The sequence below is a fragment of the Silurus aristotelis genome, assembly GCF_946808225.1.
Source record: "Silurus aristotelis genome assembly, chromosome: 23".
In the NCBI taxonomy this organism is placed as follows: domain Eukaryota; kingdom Metazoa; phylum Chordata; class Actinopteri; order Siluriformes; family Siluridae; genus Silurus; species Silurus aristotelis.
Window position 1 is genome coordinate 10701774 of NC_139596.1, and position 27887 is coordinate 10729660.

Genomic DNA, 27887 nt, shown 5'->3' on the forward strand with positions numbered 1-27887 from the left:
TGCACACACATTTCATGGTGTTACTAATAATCATATAGAATTATATTTATGTAAGATTAAAAAGTATACCTGACAGCATTAATGTTGTATAAAGTATTTTACATTTATATATACTTAAAGTATGTAAGTGTAAATGACAGGACGATTGTATGTTGTTTTGGTACCACCGAAAAGTTAATTATTTTTAAATGACAATGTGTTGTATTTCGTCATATTTTTGTAAGAGTAGTTATTAGCCATATTATTATAAAACTTATTTTATAAATGAACAAACACTGTACAGAAAGCTTTACAATATTACTTTTATATTTTACCTAATTTCTTCAACAGAATCCCTGTATTTTTTTGCAGTAAAACGCATATTAAAATAAGTGCATTAATATATATCTGTGATTTGAACTGCAGTCAGGATCGCTGTTATAGAAAAATAATCAATGTCTTTTACACAATTAGATTCAAAAATAACTGCATAATAAAGCCAAAAGTTCAAGGTTAGTAAAATTATTCTTTTGTAACTCAATGTAAAAAATAAACAATAAATAGAAAACATTTTGTGAGTGAGTGGGTGGAGTTTTTCATGTCTACTTTTTGCTGGTTTTGAGCTTCAGTCTTTTTACATGCCGCTGAACTGAACCTGAAACTTCTCAGATGATATCTTAATGTATAGTATTTAAATACTGGATTGCTAACCCACACAAAAGGTTTAAATGCCAGGCTTTGTTTTATTCTTCATACTTTTCCCTTTTTGTTAATGTGTAAATGTTTAGTTTATGGTGTTTTCTCTTTAGTTTAGTTTGTTTTTTCTTGTTTTGTGTCTTGTATATGTAATTTGCCACTGGAGCCATTTCCTTAAACATTCATTTTCAAAGGAATGAGAAGAAAGTGAGTAATATTCAACACTGTCAGATGTGGCTTGTGTAAATGCGCTGTTTTATGTATAGCATCATGTTTTAGTCCTTTGAGGTTATAACATGTGCTAATCAAAAGCTTCACTTTTCAGCAATTTCCAACAAGTGTTAAAGAAATACTGTAGAGCAGAAAAGTTGTGTGGGAACTTGAGCAGGTTTACAGGAATAAGTTGGACAACATAATTAATTTGAAAAACTGAGTGCATGGTATAATTTGAGTCTATTAATTAATTGTAACCCATTGACCTCATTTAAAGTCTGCAATATTTTTTGCAAGGCCCTTAACCCTCTATGCTCCAGGGGACCCTTACGAGAAAATAAACCAAGGACCGTGACGTCGGAGCGACGTGGGGCCGCCTTCCCGTGGGCTCACCACCTGCAGGAGGGACCGTAAGGGACCAGTGCTGAGAGGATTGGGCAGCAGTCAAAGGCGGTGGCCTTGACAGCCCGATCCCTGGACACGGAGAAGTGTCTGGGGAATCTGCTTAGACTGCTGCCCCCGCGACCCGAATTACGGATAAGCGGGAGAAGATGAAATGAAAAAAATATATATTTTTTGCATAACCTTAACACTTACCCTGATTCACTAATTATTTGTAATTTTTATTTTTGATTCATTTGTTGATTGATTAATATATCTACATACTGTAGTTTGCAATAACTTTTTTACACCTACTTATGTAAAACCTGTGATTTCCTGAGCAAACACAGTCAGTATTATCAGTTACATCAATGCTTTAACAAACAAAAACCGTCTATTGCTAAAATAAATAGTAATCTTTATTCTTTTTTTATACAGCATGTAATCTTTACTTATTGTTTTGCAGTTATATAATGTCCACCTGTATAAATCAACTTTTTGGCAGACTGTGGAACACATTAAATCCAGGTTTTTAAAAGACATAAATAATGGGTAACTGTATAGTGTATGTGTATATGCAGTGTTGGGCAACGTTACTTTTAAAAGTAACGCATTACAATATTGAGTTACTCCCTAAAAAAGTAACTAATTACGTTACTTAGTTACTTTTTATGGAAAGTAACACGGTATATCTCTTTCACGCCTTACAGGTGTAACAGGTGTAATATAGATAATTGGCATTAAGAAATAAGTTATATTAGGGCAAAAGACATGTGTAGGCTGCACACCGGTGATGTGGAGGGAGAACATACCTTTCACTGTCAACTCATAAAACTTCGTGCAATTCCGTAAATATCACCTCGTCCTCGTCTACATCATTTTCTGCTTCATCATCAGCTTGAAACATTCTGAACGCTTTTACAAAGTTCGCGCTATTATCAGTGACCGTGGCAGTTTATCTTCCCACAAAGAGCAAATGAGCTGTGAATTTGCTCTCTATCTCCGCTGTGATGGCGTCGTACATGTGTCTCTCACAGAAAACTTTTATTCTGAGCAGTCAATAGAGCTGCAGTGGTGGAAAGTCGGCAAAAGTTTTCTATATTTTTTGTCTCCATTTCCATATATTCAACATTATACACACACACACACACACACACACACACACACACACACACACACACACACACACACACACACACACACACATTTGTAGTGCTGTGCTTTGAATGCAGATGTTTTTTTTTTTTAAAGTGGTATTTTTTGCAGTTGACAAGAGCTTTTCACCAACACATAATCTACACTTAACCATTATTCCTTTCTCCTTTTCCTCGACTATTTCAAAATAATAAGAATACTTCCATCACAGTAATGTAATTCTCCGCTTCTGACCGGCTTCTGTTCCCGCGGCTCGCACGTATGAGTGCGCGATTCTACGTGACTACGTTCTGATTCATTTATTTTTTTATGCAAAATAATTTAACTGAAAAGTAACTCGCGTTACTTTCTAAAAAAGGTAACTCAGATATTAATGTGTAAATGTATAAAGTAACGCGCTACTTTACTCGTTACTCCAGAAAAGTAATATTATTACGTAACGCACGTTACTTGTAACGCGTTACCCCCAACACTGTGTATATGTATATACACTATACACAAAATGCCTGTGACTAGGTATGAGGCGGCAGTTTTCCAAGAAGTATTAGCGTGAGAAGAAAAGCTAGCGTGTGTAAAATCATAATGTATAAAAGAAAATGTCAGTTTCAGGTTGTAACGCAACAAAAGATGGAAATGTTCATGTTCAACATTTATGCAAGACTGATTCATTTTTGGGGTTATTTGGTTGATTGACTGACTGATTGATTGATTGATTGATTGATTGATTGATTGATTGATTGATTGATTGTGTGCTTGATAAGATCAGTGAGGTCATGGCTCAAGGGCACAGGGGCATTTTTTTGCTAAAACAAGTTTAAATTCCTTTGCTATAGTGAAGGGAAATTATAATACAATATCATGATAAAACATTCTAGACAAATGTGTGCTTCCAAATTTCTGTCAAAATCTTGCATGTAACAGTCCACAAACTATTTTCAGTGATTATACTCAAAATCTCCTGCGAAAATGTTACCTGAAAAGTGAAGGGCCACCATGTTTAGAGTGTTTTAACTCTTAAAATTTAATTATTATATATATTAAAAAAATGCTCTACTGAAGCTTTAATAAAGACTGTATAAAAGACTACAGAATATTAGATTGACTTCAATATAAAATAAATCCACTTATCTGCTGCAGACGACTACAAGGCGCAAAAAGCAAGCTATTTGCCAATCAGAAATATGCATCTAACTCTAGGCCATTATGAAATCTATTCATGCTAAACTGTGAACACATTTCCCATTACACTAGCAAGAATGGGAGTTTTTAGGATTGGCTGATAGGGGCTATGGCATTAGAGAGCTTTTATAATAATCCATGATGATTATCTTTTCCCTGCTGCATGCTGGATGCTAAGTGCATCAAGCTACATCATCAGCTCCTTGTAGAGAGTGAGCTTCGAGCTGGATGGAGCCAATCAAAGATGTCCTGTAGGGCACTCAATCAGTAATGAGTAATGTAGGGAGTATTAGTGAAAATTACATACTGTATAAAACGCTCTTTTTACAATAGATTATTTTGCAGGAATTGCAGGTTTTTGCTTGTTTTAGCTCTGATGTTATTGTGAGAATGACTGCTACAGAAAAAACTACAGAATGTTGCCTAAATATCTAAATTTTCCATATTCCACCTTTGCACTACCATCTCCTTTTCTACTTTTGTATTGTTAAATCTGAATTGAACTGGATTATGACTATATGTCATAAACAACATACACAGAATAACTCATAAAGAAGTGAGAGGATAATCTACTGTTCTTTATATATTTAGCACAGAAAAGTGACAAATCAATGACATATTGTAAATGAACATCCACCTTCATTAGGTAAAACCTGTTCATTATTCCTGGTAGTTCAACCTATATAAATCAATCAGAGTAATAAGAAGGTGGTTTTTTTTTATAGAAAGAAAAAGTCACAACCACAAAGAGACCATTCACTAAAAAACTGTGACCAGGTAAGAAATGCATTACTCAGAAAAACAACCAATATGACTGATTAGTAGAATCAGATGTATAAACTCAAGGAAGTCTATTTCAGTGCCAGATTTTAACAAAACAGGTAAAAGTTTAAATAGTGCTTTTATTGATTAAACACCGCATATGTTCAGATTTTCTTTGGAGTACGAAGTAGGAATGGGAGCCATTGTGTGTCACATCTGCTACCAACAAGCAACAAACCAGAGCCAGAGATTTTACTGTGAAACTCTGTGGTGATTAAGACAAGTACTTTGTGCATGCTCAATACTAGTCACTGTGACAGTGTGTGTGTGTGTGTGTGTGTGTGTGTGTGTGTGTGTGTGTGTGTGTGTGTGTGTGTGTGTGTGTGTTTGTGTGTATGAGGAAAAACACCTCACTGTCTAAATGGCTCGAAGTTCTCAACCAAGACAGATTTTCACACACAAAAAAAAAAAAAGCCATCACTGGTTCCTTTACACTATACTGTAGCACAGAACAAAAGAGAGCAATATTCAAATTAGCATTAAAATCAGCCACTTGGAGGTAAAATAAGAGATTTTAAAAGATGGAAAATTATAGAGGCAAAGGACATCATGTAGGAAGGGGCGTGCATGACAAAAATAGATGACAGGAAAAAACTAAACAAAATGTCAGGTAGAAGCTAAATTAGGATAATGGAACATGATGCAGGCCTGGAAATATCTTACCTGAATGTGGATCTTTTCCCTCTGTAGCTGTTAAAGGAGAGAGAGAGAGAGAGAGAGAGAGAGAGAGAGAGAGAGAGAGAGAGAGAGAGAGAGAGAGAGAGAGAGAGAGAGAGTTAAATTCCACAGTCCATTCCTTTATTTATTTCTTTTTGTTAATAATTCATCCTTTCAAGTTCACTGGGTTATCAAACTGGCTAATAATAAAATGCAATTCCTTCTTCCAACCAGAAAACATAATTATAATAATCACAGCAATTGCTGTCCTCATCCATGCTGTACCAAGGACAGAAACCAAACAAACTCACAATTAAAAGTTATAGTGCATTCATCACTACACTGCAACTATCCCATTATAACAATCTGTGCTAAATCTAAATTCCCAGAGTTCTCGCTTGCCAGGAGTTAATGCATTGCCTAAACACCACTGCCCTCCCCATGAGGGCACCCAGTGTTTACTTCAGCACCCCGTTTATTATTCTGGGGCCATGTTCCGATCAGCTGCAAGAGCACAAGCTGCTTAATCATCTCACTGGCACCAGAATATCAGCCTGAACCCCAACACATCCGGTATCATTAGCCTCACCTTCCATCATATCAAGCACATGGCACAGCACTGGGGCAGTGTAATTCCTCCTGCTCTCAAAATGTTTCTTAGTCATTTTTTATTCTATCATCCATCTCATGTCATAATGGTGTCAAGGTTAAAGGTCAAATAATGATCACTCGAAGTGCTGTCGACGCAAGCTCTTATAAAAACATTCATTAGTGTTGTTGAGGAATAACAGAGCTCTTAACCTGCGATAATTACATACCGCGTTATGCGCAGTACGGTAAATAGCCTGTTTTTAACACGTAATTAAAGGAAGTTATTTGCATGTCAGATTCTAAACTCTATCATTGCCTTTAAAAATATTCAAAAAGTGCAATAAAGTAATTAAATCAATGACTGACAGTGAATGCATCAGCTCCTTTTATTATTTTCCTAAAGAATCATTACATGGCTTAGAAGATCCTGAGTGGCCTGCTGTAAAGCTCTGAACTCAACCAGATTAAAACACCTTTTGGATGAACTGAAACTCTTTCTGCACCCCAGGCCTCGTCACCGTACATCAATATAACAATATTAATGCTCTTGTGGCTGAATGAACACAAATCTTCAAAAGCACACTCCATAATCTAGTGGAACATCTTCCCAAAAGAGTGGAGGTTATTAAAAAAAGCAAATAAAGACTTAATGTGGAATGGAATGTTAAAAAAATATATATAAATCTTATGGTGAGGTGTCCACAAACTTTTGTCCATATAGTATATTCTTTATTACATGTCCATACACATATTAATTAAGGTTGTAACAATTAAGGCTGTGTTGCATTAAATATGTATAGAGTATACACCATTATGTACTAAGTAGTTTTCATGTAAATTACTATGTACCGACCGTATTTTCCGGACTATAAGCCGCTACTTTTTTCCCACGCTTGGAACCCCGCGGCTTAAACAACGAAGCGGCTAATTTATGGATTTTTCCTGGGTTTTTCCCGGTTTCACAAGCTTCATAGCCAAAAAACCGAGACCCATAACATTAGACCAATGAAATTGCGGAACGGGTTCAGGTAAACCAATGAAACTCTTTATATGAAATCAGATGTGCTCCCACTAAATCAGACCACACCACATCACAAATATGGATGAGGGACGTTTGACCTGCCACTCACTCACTAACTCCAGTTGCAACAGAAATCATATAAGCACAGACAGGTTTCCAAAACTCGTGCTTTTTTATTTTTCTTGGCAACAGCGTTACGGGTTAGTCAAAGAAACTTAGAAATGAGCATCAGAAAATAATAAGGACATATTCCTCGGTCTTGCACACATGCAGTAATACCGGGAAAATGCGGCAGCAGGCTATTCCCAAAATGCCGCTCTGCTCTTAAAGGAGCCACAACATATTTCACCCGTTACACCGTGTAACAGACACTGTCTTTCGTTAAAGCCTGTGTAAGGTTCATTAGTTTCAGTGTAGACAGTGCGGCTTATAGACAGGTGTGGTTTATTTATGTTCAAAATAAACAATTTTGTCAAATTCAGTGGGTGCTGCTTATATATGGGTGCGCTTAATAGTCCGGAAATTACGGTAACTAACCAGTCAAACAAAACATTACTTTTTATTATTACATCTTTACCACTAAAATGCTGTTTATCAGCGAGTAAGCAACTAATTGGACATTACTGTGTTTGTCATACAATCATATATACATATATTACAACTCAATGTTTTACGGATTCTCCAGAGTTAAAAAAGTGTTTCATTTTTGGTATTTTAATCATTACGTTCAGAATGATTTCATGAAATTAGAGCAGTTAATAGACTAAACACTGAGAGCATGAGAACAAAGATGGCAAGCGGCTTTGAGTAGTTCACTGCTCTCTGGTTTAACCTGCCAAATCTCTCTGTAATCACTACACAGATGCAGATGATTCACTCCAATGTCTACTGCCAGACAACAAGCACAGATTATTTTCTTTCAGCCAAAGACACATGACCAACACACACAATACAAAATACTATATTAAGCCTTACTGAACAAAGTTCGTGTTAAAGTTAATAAGTGGGGTTAGTGTTTGAATCTCTTTGCATGAATTTTTATAATGACTCTTTATTTTAATGAATGACTCATTTACAAATTTCCAATTTACCAAAATCGCACCACATTGCTTTTACACATTATGATTTTTCGAGTAAAAAGTTTTAAACTTTATCTATTATATGTAAACCTAATACAATAAATAGTATATGACATCTGCTTCATGGTGATCTAAATACTACACTCTGAGGTCTCAACCACACATGTGGATAGTTTTGGGGAAAAAAAAAAATGTTTTCCTCTCTTCATTTTCTCTTCTGTCCACAAAGTACAAAGACACCCATGTTTTTGAACACAAAGCTTTTTCTGTCTTTTCATTTCCTCCAATGTGAAAAAGTCAATTATCGTATTTTTTCCTTTTTTTTATTATTATTTTAAAACGCTGGAGTCATTAGGGTCAACTTGCTGATGTGGTTTTGTGGATTTGAAACAAAGGCTCCCTTTTTCATGTCTGTTGTTCATGCAGTTCTTTGGGGTCTGTCATTTTTAATGTTTGCTATTAAAATTTGGCTTTGTTTTATTTTGACACTTTTGTTCAGAGGTGTCAGGATGTAATATGCATGGTACGGCTTCTGAATCCACCACTCTGGCAGTAGAAACCACACTGCAAATTAAGTACACTTTGTATTTGTGTAATCTTAAATGCAAAGACACAGGAAGTAGTAGGAGGGCTATTTTAGGGGCGTTTGACATAATTGTTTATGACATATGAGGACGTCGTGCTCATTTCAGAATTCTTTTATCGTTTTTGTTCATTTATGTGTAAGAAGAAAAAAAGCTGATAATGTGAACTGGAACCTCTGTGAAAAGTGTCTCAAAAAAAGACAAAGAAATGTTTTCAAAATGGTCCATGGACTGAGCATGAGAGGTTCTGATTTGCATACTGCAAACTATATCAAGCTGTGTTTCTTTTGGTTTTGTTTTTCTTTTATTCTGCTGCTCTTTTCCTTTTTAATTTCCTAGGTTCCACCTTATCTCTTCCCTCGGAGCATCACTATGTCCAGTCACTTGATTCAGGCCAGCTTTACACAGCAAGTATTTCTGTTCATGCTGGTTTCCTGAGGTTTGGGTCCAGAATCTGAGATATCAAATTTAACATTTGGAAATTTCACATAGAGAAGTTTTGGGTTCTTTAGTTCTCCAGTGGAGCTATGAGACTAATGTTTGTAGCAAGCAATGGAAGTTTGTGCCAGAAAAACTTTACATTTGTGTTGAAGCATTACAGCAAAATTATAGAAGCAAACATCAGACAGCAAACATGTCTCGGCTAATCGATCATGTTTTGGTTCAAGAGGAAATTGTTTAAATTTAATTTGTGGTCATTTTCTCCTCTTCATAACAAGCTGAAATGATATGTCTGATGTTTTAGAAACAGGGAAAAAAAAGAAACTTACAAGAAAGAATCTTAAGAATGTTTGAACTAGTACTTTTATATACAGTGATTATGAAATGTCTTATTTCTAAATCCCAGTAATCCTAAACCCATTCTTGCCCACACTTAATATTGTAAAAAAATGTGATTAAAAATTAGCAAAACATTTTTTTTCTCCACTGTAACAAAGAACAAAGAGGATTTCGATGCCTTTCTTCATATTAATAGATAAAGCCTTTTCAGAGTATATACCAGCACTGTGCCAAAGTCACGCACTGTCATCAGCATGATGCTAAACATTTCCAGAGCTCAGCAGATGTTAGACGCTTTTCCACATCTGGGTGACAGATTAGCACAAACTTCCTCTTCAAAAGCCTGCACGCTAGTTAAATCAGCTCATGGCACAAAGAGGTCTACAATTACAGGCTGCCTGGTTTTCTGATGTAATGGGTAAATTCCAATTAAATTCCAGGCATAAGAAATATACAACGTGAGCCAAGCTTCTACACAAACACATACTCCCTAAATGACACATCTCTGCTGAGCTCTCCCTTAGTGTAAAAAGGAATGCTGATTCTTGGCTAAGCTTGCAAGCTTCCACCATGCTGGATAGATACAATTTGTTTTGTGTGCCATATTGTGCATTTGAACTTTCAGTATTGAAAGCACTAGAGCCACCCCTAACTTTAACTGGAGCTATAACAGTTCAAACTGTACCTGCGACTTTGCACCTTTGTACATTTCACCTGTGTGTGGTGTTATGTAAGGTGTCTGAATGGAGTATAATGAGGTCTTAAGGGTACATTTCATGCATCGTTTTAGGAAAAGACACATTACTAAAGGAGCAAAAGTAAGAGTACAGTTTAATACATTTTCATCTAAGAGTGAATTGCAAATAAAAAAAAAAAGATCCCTAAAGTCAGTCAGTAAGCTGATGTATAATGTACAGTAAGATAATGTATACATGGTGCATATGAGGATGCCTGTGCATCAGTGTTTGTCTTTTCTTTTTTGATTATTCATCTTCACAGAGTAAATAGCAGATCCGCAGATTATAAATTTCACACTGAATTTTCAAAGTGTGCAATTTGCCAGAAGTGAATTCATCTATACAAATTCTTTCTGCTTGTATATTGCTAGTAAGAGGATTTGCTAAAGCACTTGTGGGAGCAATCTGAATTTGCACATTAAGACAGCAGGCTTGCTGACAGGAGCAGATGCTAATTGAGCTATTCTTTCTTTAAAGCCAGTTTAAAGTCCCCAGTCAGAAGTCGCTGCAGCTGGTAGAAGTGAACTCGGCAACAAGAGGTTTCTGAACATGAACAACTCACTGAAAAAAAAGAAAAAATTCAATATGTTTACCATGCTGCTGGCTGCTAGACTCAGATCTAGCCCCTTGACAGCATGAAACTGTTTTTGATCATTTGTAATTGGATGTTGATGCCAGAGAAGAACTAATCCATCTTATTTCTTAAATTAAACAACTGATTTCTAAACCTGTAATCATGAATGAAAAGACTCAAGTAAAATAAAAGCGAATGAAAGAGATTTTAAAGACAAAATATTGGGGGAAGTAAACATTAACGATTTTTATCAGCGTCTACAAATTTTTCATTAATGATCAAAATGCTGTTGTTATTGGACACCAGCTAGTGGGCCATGTACTCTGCAAGTTAAAATCTAATTGGTTAAAGCAACAGCTTCAAGCAACATGGATTGTAAGCTACAGGACACCTACAGTGTTCACAGTAAAGGCTCAAGGTGGGCAGATTTGACAGACCTTTGTGATGTGACAGCTGAAATCTGATTGGACGGAAAATCTAAATAAAAAATTTCATTCAGATAGGCTGCTCCTTGAAGCAGCACACCCAAGAGAAATGCTATAGAATAATGAGAATAGACTAGTGGGAATAATTAAATACATATTTATAGACAAATTATTCTAATAGAGTTTAGGCAGCAGAGGAGACCTTGCTGGCCCTGATGGCCCACCACTGGTTTTTAATCAAATCAAACAGTGTTTAACTGTACAATACTGTAAAAAATTAAGCATCATTGTAAAATTACTATTTTTTACAGTGATCGTTACCGTTATATCTCTGATAGAATGGGACAATCAGCAATGAAAGTACCAAATGTCTTTTCTTTCTTTTACATTTAAGCTCATGATTAAAAGCAGCATTTAAATAGCAGGCAGAAATTCCTCTTTTTTAAAATACAAAACTGCAGTACTTATGATTTACAGGCATACAGTCATTTTATGGTATTACATATTTCAAGTGGTCTGAATAATAATTTATTTTCTAAGCACAGCTTCCTTTTTTGCCTTATGCAACGAATGGGCAAACTCTGTTGAGGAAAAAAAAACAAAAAAAAAAACAAGCACCCACATATACTTGGTCATATCGAAATCATTCCATATTCAGAGTATTTTGAGGAGAAAGATTGCAGCAAATTGTCACCAAGCACAAAGTTGAGTCACTTCTGCAATGCCCACACCGAGAAAATCTGATCTGAATATTTGACCAATTTATTTCTTACAGAAAGTCTATGTGGGCTCTAAACATGCTGTTTATTGTTTTTTTCTTTATTTACATTATATGCTGTTTATCTTCCCATGATGCGGTAGTCATTTTTCAAATTCTCTGAAATTAATCGTGCCAACTCTCATGAAGTACAGTTACAGTCTTCAAGAGTCAATGTTGCATAATGCATAAGTAAATGGGGTAAATTACATACTTTTCACACACTGTTGCATATAGAATGTGTGCAATTAACATTAAGAGGTTCATGCCAGTATTTAATTTGTGCCAGATTATACTGAAACAGATTTAGGTTCATTTTAGATTTGGAGTAAAATAGAACTAAAAATAAATTCAAATATTAACACAAATATGTAAATATATAATGCACTGACCAGGGATAACATTATGACCACCTGTCTAATATACTGTTGGTCCAAAATTGGCTAGCAAAACCGTCCTGATGTATCAAGCAGTACCAGTATTAACTTCTTCAGCAGTTTAAGCTACAGTAACTCGTCTGTTGGATTGAACCACATCTGCCAGCCTTCGCTCTCCACATGCATCAATAAGCCTTGGCCGCCCATGACCCTGTCGCCGGTTCACCTCTGTTCCTTCCTTGGACTACTTTTGATAGATACTGACCACTACAGACCAGGAACAGCCCACAAGAGCTGCAGTTTTGGAGATGCTCCGACCCAGTCATCTTGCAATTACAATTTAGCAATTGTCATATTTGCACAAATCCTTACATTTGCCAATCTTTCCTGCTTCTAACACAGCAACTTTGAGGGCAAATTGTGTTATTCAATTTACCTGTCAACATTTTATAATGTTGTAATGTTTTACAAGACTTTTCGTGATAAAATATGGATATTAATTTGACAAAAATGTATGCCTTACATACTGAACATTTACTGGACCTTCCCCACTGACTTGCTTAACTTTTTTTTTATTTATTTATTTTTTACTTTCTTTACTCTTTACTCATACTACACTGATTTATTAACCCCTTAATAACCTCTTTCTTAGGCAGGGCTAAAGTGAAGCCTTCACCAGAAACACTGGAAGTGAGGCAATATAAATCCAACGATGCACATTTTGTACGGAACTTTACATGAAAAGTAGGAGAAACACTGCTTGCAATCTGAACTACAATTTGGTCAATATATAAATAAGAAGATGTTGGGATGTTGTATGTTTAAAATAGTACTATCAACAAATTTTCAAACAACTCAAAGTGTACATGGTGTAACTGCTCATAATGTACAAGAGACAAATATTAAGATATTTGCCAATTGCATCTTTTTTATTTAAGCAGGAAAGATTTGACAATTCGGCATCATCCATTATGTCTGACCAGGAAAGGCTTGATGTACGGTACGGTATGTCCTTTTCAGGAAGCATTGAAAAAATTAATTTGTGACAGGATAATTTCCATTGGATTCAAACCTGTGATGATGTAAAGTAGAGACCATATACTGCTTTATATTTGAATGGGACAACAAGTTAGACAAAGTGTAACAGGTAAAATATTGTACATCTCAGTAAAAACTGTTAAAAGCTCTTTTTGTTTCACACAGTATATATATATATATATATATATATATATATATATATATATATATATATATATATATATATATATATATATATACAGTGAGGAAAATAAGTATTTGAACACCCTGCTATTTTGCAAGTTCTCCCACTTAGAAATCATGGAGGGGGTCTGAAATTGTCATCGTAGGTGCATGTCCACTGTGAGAGACATAATCTAAAAAAAAAAATTATTAAATTTAATAAAAAATAAAATAAAAAAATAAAACTATTTATAGGGGGAGTGGTGGCTCCAGCGGTTAGGGCGCTGGGTTGCCGATCGGAAGGTCTGGGGTTCAAGCCCTGGTATCGTCAAGCTGCCGCTCTTGGGCCCTTGAGCAAGGCCCTTAACCCTCTATGCTCCGGGGGTCCCTTACGAGGGAAATACCAAGGTCCGTGACTTCGGAGTTTTGTCGGAGTGACGTAGGGCCGCCTTCCCGTGGGCTCACCACCTGCAGGAGGGACCATAAGGGACGGTGCTGTGAGGATTGGGCAGCAGTCGAAGGCGGGGGCCTGCTTAGACTGCTGCCCCCGCGACCCGAATTACGGATAAGCGGGAGAAAATGAATGAATGAATGAATGAATAAACTATTTATTTGTATGATACAGCTTCAAATAAGTATTTGAACACCTGAGAAAGTCAATGTTAATATTTGGTACAGTAGCCTTTGTTTGCAATTACAGAGGTCAAACGTTTCCTGTAGTTTTTCACCAGGTTTGCACACACTGCAGGAGGGATTTTGGCCCACTCCTCCACACAGATCTTCTCTAGATCAGTCAGGTTTCTGGCCTGTCGCTGAGAAACACGGAGTTTGAGCTCCCTCCAAAGATTCTCTATTGGGTTTAGGTCTGGAGACTGGCTAGGCCACGCCAGAACCTTGATATGCTTCTTACAGAGCCACTCCTTGGTTATCCTGGCTGTGTGCTTCGGGTCATTGTCATGTTGGAAGACCCAGCCTCGACCCATCTTCAATGCTCTAACTAAGGGAAGGAGGTTGTTCCCCAAAATCTCGCAATACATGGCCCCGGTCATCCTCTCCTTAATACAGTGCAGTCGCCCTGTCCCATGTGCAGAAAAACACCCCCAAAGCATGATGCTACCACCCCTATGCTTCACAGTAGGGATAGTGTTCTTGGGATGGTACTCAGCATTTTTCTTCCTCCAAACACATTTAGTGGAATTATGACCCAAAAGTTCTATTTTGGTCTCATCTGACCACATGACTTTCTCCCATGACTCCTCTGGATTATCCAAATGGTCATTGTCAAACTTAAGACGTGCCTGGACATGTGCTGGTTTAAGCAAGTCAAGTCAAGAGTCAAGTCAAGAGGCTTTTATTGTCATTTTTACTATACACAGTGGTACACAGTACACAGTAAAAACGAAACAACGTTCCTCCGGAACCCTGGTGCTACACTAAACAACAAAACAACAACAGCATAGAGCTACAACACAAACATAAAGTGCATCGAGTGCAACCTGGTGCAAACAGTGCAAACAGACAGTGCAGACAGCCAACACAAGACAAGACAAAAGACAAAAAACCAAGTATAGCGCCGACTAGTAAACCTGCTGTATACTTGATTATACAGTACTGTGTAAGGAGAAATGTAAAAACTATACCCAGGAGAGAATACAAACAGAACAGAACAATGTAGTGCAAAAAAACAGCAGCAAGGAGGTGCAAAGACAGCATGTAAACATTCTACTGAATACAAAAGGTGCAAAGACAGCATGGAAACATTATACTGTAATACAAGGTGCGAGTAAAAATAATAATAAATAGATAAGTGGTGGTGGAGTGGATTGAGATGAGTGATGATTGTGTTTAGTCCAGGTTGTACAGTTCAGTAACACACAATTGAGTGAGTGTGTGTGTGTGTGTGTGTGTGTGTGTGTGTGTGTGTGTGTGTGTGTGTGTGTGAGTGTGTGAGTGAGTGTGTGCGAGTTTCTGTTTCAGTTCTGTGTGTTGAGAAGCCTGATGGCTCGTGGAAAGAAACTGTTGCACAGTCTTTTTGTTGCGGCCCGAATGCTTCGGAACCGTTTTCCTGATGGTAGGAGTGTGAAAAGTGTGTGTGACGGGTGTGTGTGATCGTCCACAATGCTGTGTGCTTTGCGGATGCAGCGTGTAGTGTAAATGTCCATGATAGAGGGGAGAGAGACTCCAAAAATCTTCTCAGCTGTCCTCACTATCCTCTGTAGGGTCTTGCGATCCGAGACGGTGCAATTCCCAAACCAGGCAGTGATGCAGCTGCTCAGGATGCTCTCAATGGTCCCTCTGTAGAACATGGTCAGGATGGGGGGAGGGAGGTGGGCTTTCCTCAGCCTTCTCAGGAAGTAGAGACGCTGCTGGGCTTTCTTGGTGATGGAGCTGGTGTTAAGTGACCAGGTGAGGTTGTCTGCCAGATGAACACCAAGAAATTTGGTGCTCTTGACGATCTCCACAGAGGATCCATCAATAATCAGTGGAGATTGGTTGCTCTGTGCTCGCCTGAAGTCCACAACCATCTCTTTCGTTTTGTCTACGTTCAGAGACAGGTTGTTTGCTCCACACCAGGCAGTTAACCGTTGCACCTTTTCTCTATATGCTGACTCGTCGTTCTTGCTGATTAGACCCACCACAGTCGTGTCATCAGCGAACTTGATGATATGATTTGAGCTGTGCGTTGGTGCACAGTCGTGAGTCAGCAGAGTGAACAGCAGTGGGCTGAGCACACAGCCCTGAGGGGCTCCAGTGCTCAGTGTGGTGGTGCTGGAGATGCTGTTCCCGATCCGGACTAACTGACGTCTCCCAGTCAGGAAGTCCAGGATCCAGTTGCAGAGAGAGGTGTTTAGGCCCAGAAGGTTCAACTTCTCGATCAGGTGCTGAGGAATGATTGTGTTGAATGCTGAGCTGAAATCAATGAACAGCATTCATACATATGAGTCCTTGTTATCCAGGTGGGTGAGGGCCAGATGGAGGGTTGTGGAGATGGCATCGTCCGTGGAACGGTTTGGACGATACGCAAACTGCATGGGGTCCAGGGAGGGTGGAAGCTGTGTCTTGATGTGCCTCATGACGAGCCTCTCGAAGCACTTTATCACGATGGGAGTGAGCGCGACGGGACGATAATCATTGAGGCAGGAGACAGTCGATTTCTTTGGCACAGGAACAATGGTCGGGGAACCTTCCGTGCCATGCATGATTTCAAACCATGACGTCTTAGTGTATTACCAACAGTAACCTTGGAAACGGTGGTCCCAGCTCTTTTCAGGTCATTGACCAGCTCCTCCCGTGTAGTTCTGTGCTGATTTCTCACCTTCCTTAGGATCATTGAGACCCCACGAGGTGAGATCTTGCATGGAGCCCCAGTCAAGGGAAGATTGACAGTCATGTTTAGCTTCTTCCATTTTCTAATGATTGCTCCAACAGTGGACCTTTTTTCACCAAGCTGCTTGGCAATTTCCCCGTAGCCCTTTCCAGCCTTTGTGGAGGTGTACAATTTTGTCTCTAGTGTCTTTGGACAGCTCTTTGGTCTTGGCCATGTTAGTAGTTGGATTCTTACTGATTGTATGGGTTGGACAGGTGTCTTTATGCAGCTAATGACCTCAAACAGGTGCATCTAATTTAGGATAATAAATGTAGTGGAGGTGGACATTTTAAAGGCAGACTAACAGGTCTTTGAGGGTCAGAATTCTAGCTGATAGACAGGTGTTCAAATACTTATTTGCAGCTGTATCATACAAATAAATAGTTTAAAAATCATATATTGTGTTTTCTGGATTTTTTTTTTTTAGATTATGTCTCTCACAGTGGACATGCACCTACGATGACAATTTCAGACCCCTCCATGATTTCTAAGTGGGAGAACTTGCAAAATAGCAGGGTGTTCAAATACTTAATTTCCTCACTGTATATAATACTTTGGTTCCAAATATTAATATTGTTTCTATTAGTTTTTCTTTGTTTTTTAATGCAAAGTCTGCTTCTGTCATCTTTCAATTCTAAATCGAAGATTTAAAAATGTCATATTGTCTAATATATTGTCTAGTCATACTGTCTGGTAATGGATCTCTTCAGTTTCAATAAATAAGTCTTGCCTTTTCGCAATGTCTGTAGAATTATGTAAACATAATTTGATTTAACATAATTTGACCACATGAACGCACAGTCTACAGCATGTGAATACTTTTACTAAGAAAAAGGTCTCAAAAGAAAGTCTTACCGATCAGCATTAATTGATAACGCTTTTGCAATACGTTTTCTATGCAAAATGCACAAACGTAGATCACATTAGGCTTTTGGGCAAATCAGAACATGATACTGCTCACACAACATGATGTCTGATAAAAAAGATTTTCCTGCACCCCCCACCCCCTACTGTTTTTAAGACTTTAAATCTTTTATGCCAGAGGCTTTTGCTTTTACACGCTATACATAATACTGAAGAAAAAACATTTTTGCTTTGACTGTTAGAATTTTCTTAAACTTTTAACTTTTCAAGTTACAGCCAGATAAATCAATAGCTTCTCTTGCAGATGTCAGACGATCATGAAATGTTTTGAATTAAGACCCCAACACAACACCCACATGTTTATCTCTTTAAAAGCTTGGTCATAAAAAGAAGAAGAAGAAAAAAAAAACCCAATTGTTTATCTTTACAGAAAATGGTATAAATGATAAGGAAGTAGGGCTGCACAACAGCAGTGGATGTTATATGTGGCATATTCAGGCCACAGATATGAAGATATGCGTGGTGTAATGAAGCCGAGATGTCATAGCACAGCTCTACCATTTTGGCTTTGCTCAAGCAACACATTTCTCAGCTCTCTATACACACCTAGATAAGGACTGGTGAGAAAAACTCTAGCACGATGTTGACTTATCACTATTGAGTGAGCTCTCATTCGTATTGATATTCCAGCAGTCAGGTGATAAAGCTAAGCCCTGGGACACATTGGTTTAATCTGAGTGACAACCTACTAGAAGTAATAATCAAAAATAAGGCCGAGAGCTGATACCACCCCAAAGGTGTCTGGTAGAGATAGGGGAGCACAAGCATGTCACATGGGAAGAAGTTGCAGAGGATTTATGGGAACATAGATGAGTCATTGAAATGCCAATTTAGCCTGTCTAGCTCATTCTATATTCAGGATTCATGGTGCCATGAAATCACCAACACATACAATCAAAACGCCACCAAACAAAACTTTAAATTGTTATTCACTGACTAACACAAGATGGGCCACAAAAAGTAGCCCAGCTCCATCACCAGACAGACAGAGTCATCAGACAGCGAGCAAAAGTCTACAGCCTCTTCTAATTGGACCTCCATCCGATTTCTTACACCTCAGCTTTGTGGATTCTCATCCATTATTTACTACTTAATTTTACAACAAATAAGAACAAGCAACTCAGCTGCATATACTATATACAGTATATAAATCAGACAAATTGAATATCAGCGGGACAAGGAATTGATGAAGGTCCCCATAGCCGCAAGACACATGTGAACACTTAAAACACCTTTCTATTAAGCTACTACTGTCATCTTCTGTCTTGGTTTTGTGCTTGAGGTTTGATGATGCATATTAAACTAGAGTGAATTGAACAAATTGTGCATGGACTTGTCTGGAAAAACTTCTATATAGAATTAATTGAGGGAAATAAAGAGTACTTATTTTAATGCCTCAGTGGACACAGTAAAGACTATACAAATGCAAGAAAGGACACAGAAAAATCCAGAAATAAAATGAGGCAAAAGAGACATTTAGTATACACAATGTATATACAGGTTATGCTTTTATCGTTTTATATACAGTTTTACGCTGAAACAATGTCCTCTTATCTTAGCTCTGATTATATCACCAAACCTGCTAACCTTTATGCATTTTGTAAAGGACCCCACAATTTAACATCGGCATGCACTAATGTGAGTTATTCAGTAGCGTGAATACTCACAACTGCAATATTTTTCTCCTGAAGAAAACCTGGGCATGAGCCATACACATTTTAATTGCTGTTTTAAAATCATCAATATATAAATGACACTACCTGGAATCCCCGCCCACTTCCCCTCGCAAGGCATTCAGAATATTAAATATTTATTCAGAATGACGGTGAAAAAAATTCCCACTGAGAATGGTCAAAACAGTACTTCAGGATAATAAAAAAAGGATGAAGATCTTGACCTAAAAAGATTAAACAGGCCTCTGGGGAAGTGACAAATTAGACAGACTAGTTTTTGGCAAATACTGTAATTAACACAGCAAATGTCTGTCATGCTGATATTAGACAACCAATTTGTAAATGGATTATGTAAAAAAAAAAATGTAAATGCTCATTTTCCTGTCTTTGGGTTTTGTTTTGTTTTTTTTTCATTGGTAAATCACAAGCAGGGGAAATAAACACAAGTTAAACACAAGTAAAGTAAAATAAACGTAAAACAAAAGTTTGGGAAAAGTGGCAGCCCAGTGGTCTTCTGATTGGAAGATCGTGAGTTCAAATCCCAGAACTACAAAGTTGCCACTGCTGGGCCCTTGAGCAAGGCCCTTAACATCCAACTGCTCCGTTGTATAAATAGGAAGAAATTCGTTCTGTATAAGGGCGTCTGGCACAATACTGTAAATAAAGCTTAAGACACACACACATACATACATACATACATACATACTTACAAAAATTTATATATATTGTATATAGCACTACATTTTCCTTTCCAAGAAGAACCAAAACTGTTCCAGCATGACAGTACCCCTGTGCACTAAGCGAGCTTTATTAAGATATGGTTTACATGGGTTGGAGTGGAAGATCTTGAGGGCTGTGTGGCTCTGACCTCAATCCTACTGAACACCTTCAGGATGAAATGAAATGCTGACTGCACCTAAGGCCTCCAACAAAACCCTTTTGAGTGGCTAAATCTCTACACACTCTAAAATCTAGTGAAACATCTTCCCAGTAGAGCAGAGGTTATTATAACACACACACACACACACACACACACACACACACACACACAAACACACACACACAAACACATATATATAACACATATTACAATAAAAAATTGTAAATTGTAAAAAAAAATAAATAAATCAATACACATGTCTGACAGCTCACAGCTCTGACTCTTACACTTTACCTTTAAAATCAGTGAGACAGTGAGATAGCACTTACAGCATTCAAATTAGTGACTAATTATTTTTCAAATGACAACTTAGGTATTACTATGTAATAAGAAAAATAGTCTGTGCATATCATATGAGCTTCTGAGGAGAGACAGAGCACAGACAGTGCAGAGTCTTTTTCTTCAGCTTGAGACAAGGTCAGAAGCAATCTGGCTAATGGATCTAATCTACTTTTAGCACAGTGGCAGACCGACGGCCCTGTCACGTCAAACACAACGGCAGCTCCAGGAAGTGACAAATCTAGTTTGACTTTGCATGGTGTTAAAAGAAAAGGACAGCAAGGTGTCTTTGTTTTACTCAATGTTCTCTCTCTCTCTCTCTCTCTCTCTCTCTCTCTCTCTCTCTCTCTCTCTCTCTCTCTCTAAAAACCTTCTACCTCAAAATGTTTTAAACTGAACTTGCCTTATAAACCACACTATGTATGTGGACACCTGACCAACACTGTATGCGCTTCTTCCCCAAACTGTTGCCACAAAGTTGGAAGCAAAAAATGGTCTAATAATATGTTTGTATGCTGTAATTAATCAGATTTTCCTTCACTGGAACCAAGAGACCCAAACATGTTATAGCATGACAGTGCCCCAAGTGCGCAAAGAAAGATCTATGGCTTGCCATGGCTGGAATATTAGAATTTGAGTCTCTGGCACATTAGTCCTGACCTGAACCCTGAGATGAATGCACCACAGGCCACCTCTCCCTATATATTAGTGCCTGACCTGACATTGAATAAGCACAAATCCCCATATATTATGCTTTAATTTAGCATAAAAAATATTTATTTAAATAAAAGTAAAGCAGCAAACATATTGCAGGCTCTGCAATGGAATGTTCATGAAGCACATATAATTGTAAAAAAAACAAAACAAAAAACAATCACACAATCCGTGGATGTTTTCATGTAGAAAAAAAAGTCAGAGAAGTGCAACCTGCATCTGTTGCATAATCTTAAATACTGTGAAAGCCTATGAATTCTCCTATGAATTACACACACACAAACATACATATACATACATATATATATATATATATATATATATATATATATATATATATATATATATATATATATATATATATATATATATATATATATATATATATAACAGCACATGTGACAATCTCCATAATTTTATTTTCTATATGATATGTATCCTAATATACAGGACTGCTAAAGTCAATAATTATTGCATTAAAATATTTATGCTGACGTATTCTTATTTCATTATCATTTCATTATTTTATTAATACATTATCATAATATATTCAATATATATTTAAAAAGATGTTGAAAGTTGTATATCAAAAGTGTTATTAATGCTGCTCTCAGGGTATATAAGAACCTTTTCCCTTGCTAGTGGTTTAGCCGACGTGTCTGTGAGCGTACATGTTACACGGTACATCGTATGCAGCCTTTTCATATTTGACTTTTCAATTCAGTTACATATGCTAGTCTTTGCTTGGTTATAAAATTTATCATTCTCAGCTAAGACAAAAACCTAAATCCCTAAAACCTTCCATATCCGCTGTACAAACTAAACATGCTTAATGCATTACACATTTTTGGCCGCACATTATTGACTCTCTCTCCCTAGCTTTAGATATCAAGCCCTTGCTTCAATGGACAATAGTTGCAAAGTTCCAAATGTGGCATCCATTAATTTCAGGCTAATGAGTCACATAAATACAAAGCCACAATAAGATTGCAGCTAAGGCTTAGAAAAATGCAGTAGAAAAGTGGTGTTATGTCCATAACATAAATTTGTCACACACTTGAAGGAAATCAACCTGGAACACCAATCTCGTGTTGCATGGCATGTTGTAATTAGGTTTGAGATAGGGTGTTCGAGAAAAGCCTGGCTCTGAATATTCAGATTTAATGAAATACGCAGCTGGATTTTCTTATAATGCTAATGTATAACGCTAAAGACTCCTTTAAAAGTGCGTCTAGAACTGTAATTTTAAGGAAGTGCTTAATAAGGCCAGACGTGACTCTTTTATGTTGCTCAAAATATAAAAGCTGGCATAACACATTGTGTTAATGACTGTCAAGTAAAACGCACAACAGAACATAAATCCTGTAAAACATTCTGGGCAAAGTCAAAGGGAACATCAGTCTGCAATTCCCTCGAACATCCGAAGCACATTTCCAGTCTGAAATGCTGAAATACATTCGTTTTTATTTATTATTTTAATTATAATCTATAATAAACCAAACACAGTGATAGGACGATGTTTAAAAAAAAAATGCAAAATAGCCAAAAACAAAAATATAAAGAATCCCCACATGAACCTGAAGATATATTTGCTTCATAAGTCTCAGCTTTTAGAGCGCAGCTCCGCTTCTGCCTTCAGAATTCAGCTTTGGCCTCATTTTAGAGACAGGTCAGCAAATCCCGAGTGCAGGGTGAAGGCATCAACAAAACCACGAGCTCTTCTGTTGACATGTGGGTTTCAAGGGCTTCTCTATCTCACAAAAACATGCTTTGAGAACTCATTTCTCTCAGCTGGAACATATTACCTTGCTCAGAAGACGCATACCTAAACAATGATTTGTGACTATTATTTTCCTTTTGTTCTATTTGCCAAAAATGTGCACGACAAAAATAATTATATTATTATAACTTTGTGAATTGCCAGGATTATTGGAAGCAGATACTAGATCTTTTCCAAAATAATTTGTAAACCACAAATAATTACTATGAATAAAAAGTATGATGTGTCATTCAGCAATAAATAAAAAATCTACTTTTACACAAATTATACATTTCAAAATAAATCTATTCCCACAAGAAGAGAATAAAGAATAAAACATAACACAGAAATTAATCAAGAACAGGGTGATGTCATGTGTTACCACCCTGAAGCTGTAAATGTTCCAATGAAATCATGTCCTAGAATATTAAACACTATAGTGCTCTTTTCCAGAGCAAATAACTCCTTGTCAATAAATATAAGGCCTAAAACTACATGACAGCTCATGATGTGTTTTACTGTAAGAACAATTGTTATATTGTGTTACTAAAAATCACCCTCTTATCACCTCAGAAATTCTGTCAGAATTTCACCAAAGCTACACAAAATCACATGTACATATTTGTTATATCAATATTCTTAGTGATCACAACAAGGCGGACTGAATTTCACAGCATTAGAAGAAAAAGAAAAAAGCAAGAAACAAAAGTGGATAACAAAAACGAGAGACTGTGTGTGTGTGTGTGTGTGTGTGTGTGTGTGTGTGTGTGTGTGTGTGTGTGTGTGTGTGTTTGTGTGTGTGTGTGTCTGTCTGTCTGTCTGTCTGTCTGTCTGTCTGTCTGAGTTTTACCATACTCAAAAAGGTCGATGTGATAAGTAAAGAGAATATGATCACTTTAGTGCGGCATTGCAAAAAAACTGATATTTAATATGCTGATCCTTTTACTGCAGCTGCACTCCAGCTATGACATGAAAAGTTTTGTGCTTCGAATTGAAAAGCAATAAATCATCCATTTAATAATTCCTCAGGTTAGCCTATATGAAAGGTTAGGCTTCTTTTTTATAGGCTTATGCTGGGATTTGAAAGATACATGGCTATTGGCGTATTTCCTTCCTTTCCTGCGATCAATATGTTTTCTACATCTGGATCTTAGTGACCAGGGAGAAACCTATTATGCGACAGCAGGAAGGAGCTCAATCGTCTGTTCACCACAACCATTCAATGAGAGAAACAACCTTAGCAAGCTGTAAGCTATTAACTGTTTTTTAAAGGGGAGCATTTTTCCCGCTTTTATCACTGAAGCATCTGAAGATGTGGTTTGGTAATTGTGTAATTTGGCTTGCAGTATCAGTATAAGTACTGCATATGTATGTGAGTTGCTGGAGAGAAAGTAATGCTTCAATGAACAGCCAAACTTTGCCACTTAGTTTAACTCGTTATAAGTCATAAATGGTGTTATGCCAACTAATACTACTAATAAACGATTCGAGCATCTGCTAGCTTAGTTAGTGCTCACTCTATCAACTGAATACAATTTGCTGGTTTATTAAGCTAGTTCCTTAAGTTCATTAAGCTAATGCAAAGAAATTGCTTAAAAATATGTATATGCACTAAAGTTTATAACTGAAAATAAAATGAGAACCTGACTGTGCAGAAAATGAAGCACCTGAATAAGATTTATGACATCCTGCTGGTTGTGATGAACTCATTTATCACTGACAAGGACACTAGAAAAATCCTGCAGAAATACACACACCATAGGGTCAAGATACATGCCTTCAACCAGAGCAGGAATCTAATTATCAATAAAGAGTCTTACTGCATATGGCAAAGGACACAAACATGGCCGGAGAGAGTGCTGTGGGATCGCACATGCCTGGACGCATGGGATATCTACACCAGCTTCAACCACCTGATGAGTCAACCCACTAGCAAGCACTGCAAGTTTATGATGGAGGTTACAATAAGACTAGAACTGATGTCAAGGGACGAAATCTGATTCACTATGAGGGGGAGCTAAATTATGTGCCCTGAAACAGCAATAACACATAGTGTATGTCGACCCACACGTGAACACAGCAAATATGAGGTGAATAAAAGAAAAATACAAAAATACAAAAGTTTCTAATAAATGAAATATTTTCACTTTACTTGCATCCTATGTGACCATATCTTGGTTCTAAAACTGCACCTTTATCCATGCAACTAAAATTGAACAGCATAACCTATTTATTTATTTTTTTATACCTTGCTAAGAAACAATACCCTGCCTGTAAAGAGGATTTCAGATATCTTTGAACCATTATATTGAAATTCCTAAAAAATCCGAACACCAATTTAAAAAAAAGACTGATAATACTGATAATGTGACATTTCACTGCCTCCCAAAAACCCAATATGTTGATGTTTCATTCAATCTCATTATTCAATCCTGAAAGTGATAAACCTGCTGCTTTGTATAATTAACACTTTAACAGACGTTATTCGACAGCTGTCCACACCAGAAATCTTTAAGCACGAAAAATCCATTTTAATGGTGATGTGTGATTCTCAAATACACAGGGCAATGAAACAAATAAGGTTGAAACAAATCTAATCTTGGTGTATCAGCACTATAAAGTAAAAAAAAAAAAAAATGTTACTTTGCACTATTGCACAGAACAAAGCTGTATACACTGAGATACTAACAGTAATCAGTATCAGTAATCCGTACATATACTGTAGATCCATAACAAACTGAATGGTAATGACATAAAAAATGCATGTGATGTTCATAATATGCCTCACACTCTCATCTATATTTAATCAGATGTATCAGTGTTTAAAAGTTGCAGCTGGACCTACTTTGGCTGTCCCCATCTTTTGAAAGACACTATTTTATGTCTGGATAAAAATAATAATAATAAGGTGCAGTAGTGAATACATAATACAGTCATTGTTGATCAGGGATTCAGTTTTGTATTGTTCCTGCAATGCAGACATGTCCTGTGTGAATTCAGGCTAGAGATGTGCATTAGGACTGGGAATATGTGAGACCCATGAGACCCAACAGTAAAGACGAAGAAGCGCGTGTTTATTTTTATTTTTTTCATCTGGGACAGATATGAAATGCTTGGCAACAAAGAGGCCATGTCAGTTAAGATGCGAGCATATAAAATACATGTGGAGCTTTTAGTAAACTGCCTAGGAGTACTTGTGATGTAAATTACAAATTGGTTTGCATTTGGGAAATAGAAGGCCAAACATACTTAAGGCAGATACAAACTAATACCTGTGTGGGAGTGAGCAGGATTGTTCAAGCTTTTTAAAAGAGCAGGCATGGATTAGTGACATTTCCTGCAGGAGTGGGCAGGACTTGCAAAACTTTCTGCAGGACCAGGCTGGAGTGGTAAATTATTCTGTGCTTGTGAGAAGGAACAGTAAAAGTTTCTCCACTAGCAGGCAGGAATGGTAAATTTTCTCCAGGAGTGGGCAGGAATGGAAAAATATCCTGTGGGAACAGGAACAGTAATCCTTTCTCTAGGAGCAGAAACACAAATATTTCAGCTGGAGGCAAATGAAATGGACAGAGTTCTTTGAGGAACAAGTTGGATTAAGGTTTAAAACAGTCCTATACCTAACTCCTAACTGAATTACAATATAAATAGGGTATTTTTTTGTGTTTTATTTTTGGAAATTAGATGATTACTGTTTTAATCCTCAAGTGGCACTAGATTATTTTGTAGCAGTTTTCAAGTCGTTTAACTTAATTTGTGTAAAATAATATATATTCTTTACACAAATAAGGTTTTATTTCATGAACACGAGCTGCATCAAAACTCTTCGGGAACACGCCTGAGTGTTTCCGCTCTGAAATAATGTGATCAGTCAAAAATTCAATGCTGGCAGTCATCGGCGGGGTGGTGTCACTACCAGGAAGTATAAAACGCACATGGAGTGAGGCGACCGCCAGCTTCTGTTTGTTAATGAAGCGCTCTGTGTGTGTGTGTTTTGTATTTGTCAATCGTTTGTCTCAAAAAAAAATAAAAAGTGAATGCAAGCCGGCTTTAAGCACAGCTTGTGTGTGGCTTGCTTGGAAGTGACGCGCGGTAGTCCGTTCTCAATTGAGCCGATTGCAGGCTTGGAAGCATTTTGGCAGATTCTTCCCCCTGTGACGAGCGCATGCAGCTCCGCCTCTCTTCCTCTGAGGAGGGGAGGGCGGGGTCATGCTCTGTGAGGAGCTTATGGAAGTTGTGACACGCGCTGTTGCCAAGCTCGATAAAAAATCAAACAACAACAAAAAAAGCACACCAAATATATAGATTTATAGAAAATAAATAACGGCTGGTTTATGAGGAGAAAGTTCTTTTATCCAGTAAATAAGATGAGCTCTTTCTGACACTCGTGTCGCAACCTCCACGTCGGGGTTTCCCATTCTTTCCTGATCTGCACACTGAGGTGTCCAGATCATGGGCTAAGCCTTTTTGGCCCGCCGACTGTGTATTCTCACATCATGGGACGGAAAGAATATGCCAGCTATCTCTCTCCCGGCATCGCCTCCGCCCTTAAGACTCCGACACTGACCTACGTAATACGTTGGCGCTTGTGGGTAAAGCTTATGCTTCAGCAGGTCAAGCGGCTACGTTTCTGCACACCATGGCGGTGTTACAGGCGTATCAGTCTGACCTGTAGCAGGAGCTGGATGTGGGAGGTGCCCCCGGTGGCCATGTTCACGAGCTCCTCCGCACGGCTCTCAGAGCCAACAAAGAGACCGCTAAGGCCATTAGCTGGTCTGTGGCTGCCCTGGTGTCTACAGTGCGGCACCTGTGACTCACTCTGCAGCGCTTCCTTCTCCCTTACAAAAGCTGGCGCTCGCCTTACTCCATGTGCTTCTACTTCCTGGTCGTGACGTCACCCCGCCGATGACGGCCAGCATCCAATTTTTGACTGATTACACACATTATTTTAGAGCGTGAACAATCTGGAGCGTTCTCAAAGCATTTCGACGCAGCGTCTCGTTCCCTCAGGGAACTTGGTTTACATA

At 37.6% G+C, this 27887-nt stretch overlaps 1 protein-coding gene across 3 annotated transcripts in view; it reads right to left on the minus strand.

Annotated features, from left to right (window-relative positions):
• Positions 1–27887, minus strand: part of edil3a (EGF-like repeats and discoidin I-like domains 3a) — a 199865-nt gene that overhangs the window by 136467 nt on the left and 35511 nt on the right. For all 3 annotated transcript variants that reach the window (XR_014531114.1, XM_083527100.1, XM_083527101.1), the window contains exon 2: positions 5089–5115. Coding sequence is in view for 2 of the 3 variants with exons in the window: in XM_083527100.1 (XP_083383226.1) it covers positions 5089–5115 (27 nt within the window). In the remaining variant the exon portion in view is untranslated. The remainder of the gene's footprint in view (positions 1–5088; positions 5116–27887) is intronic.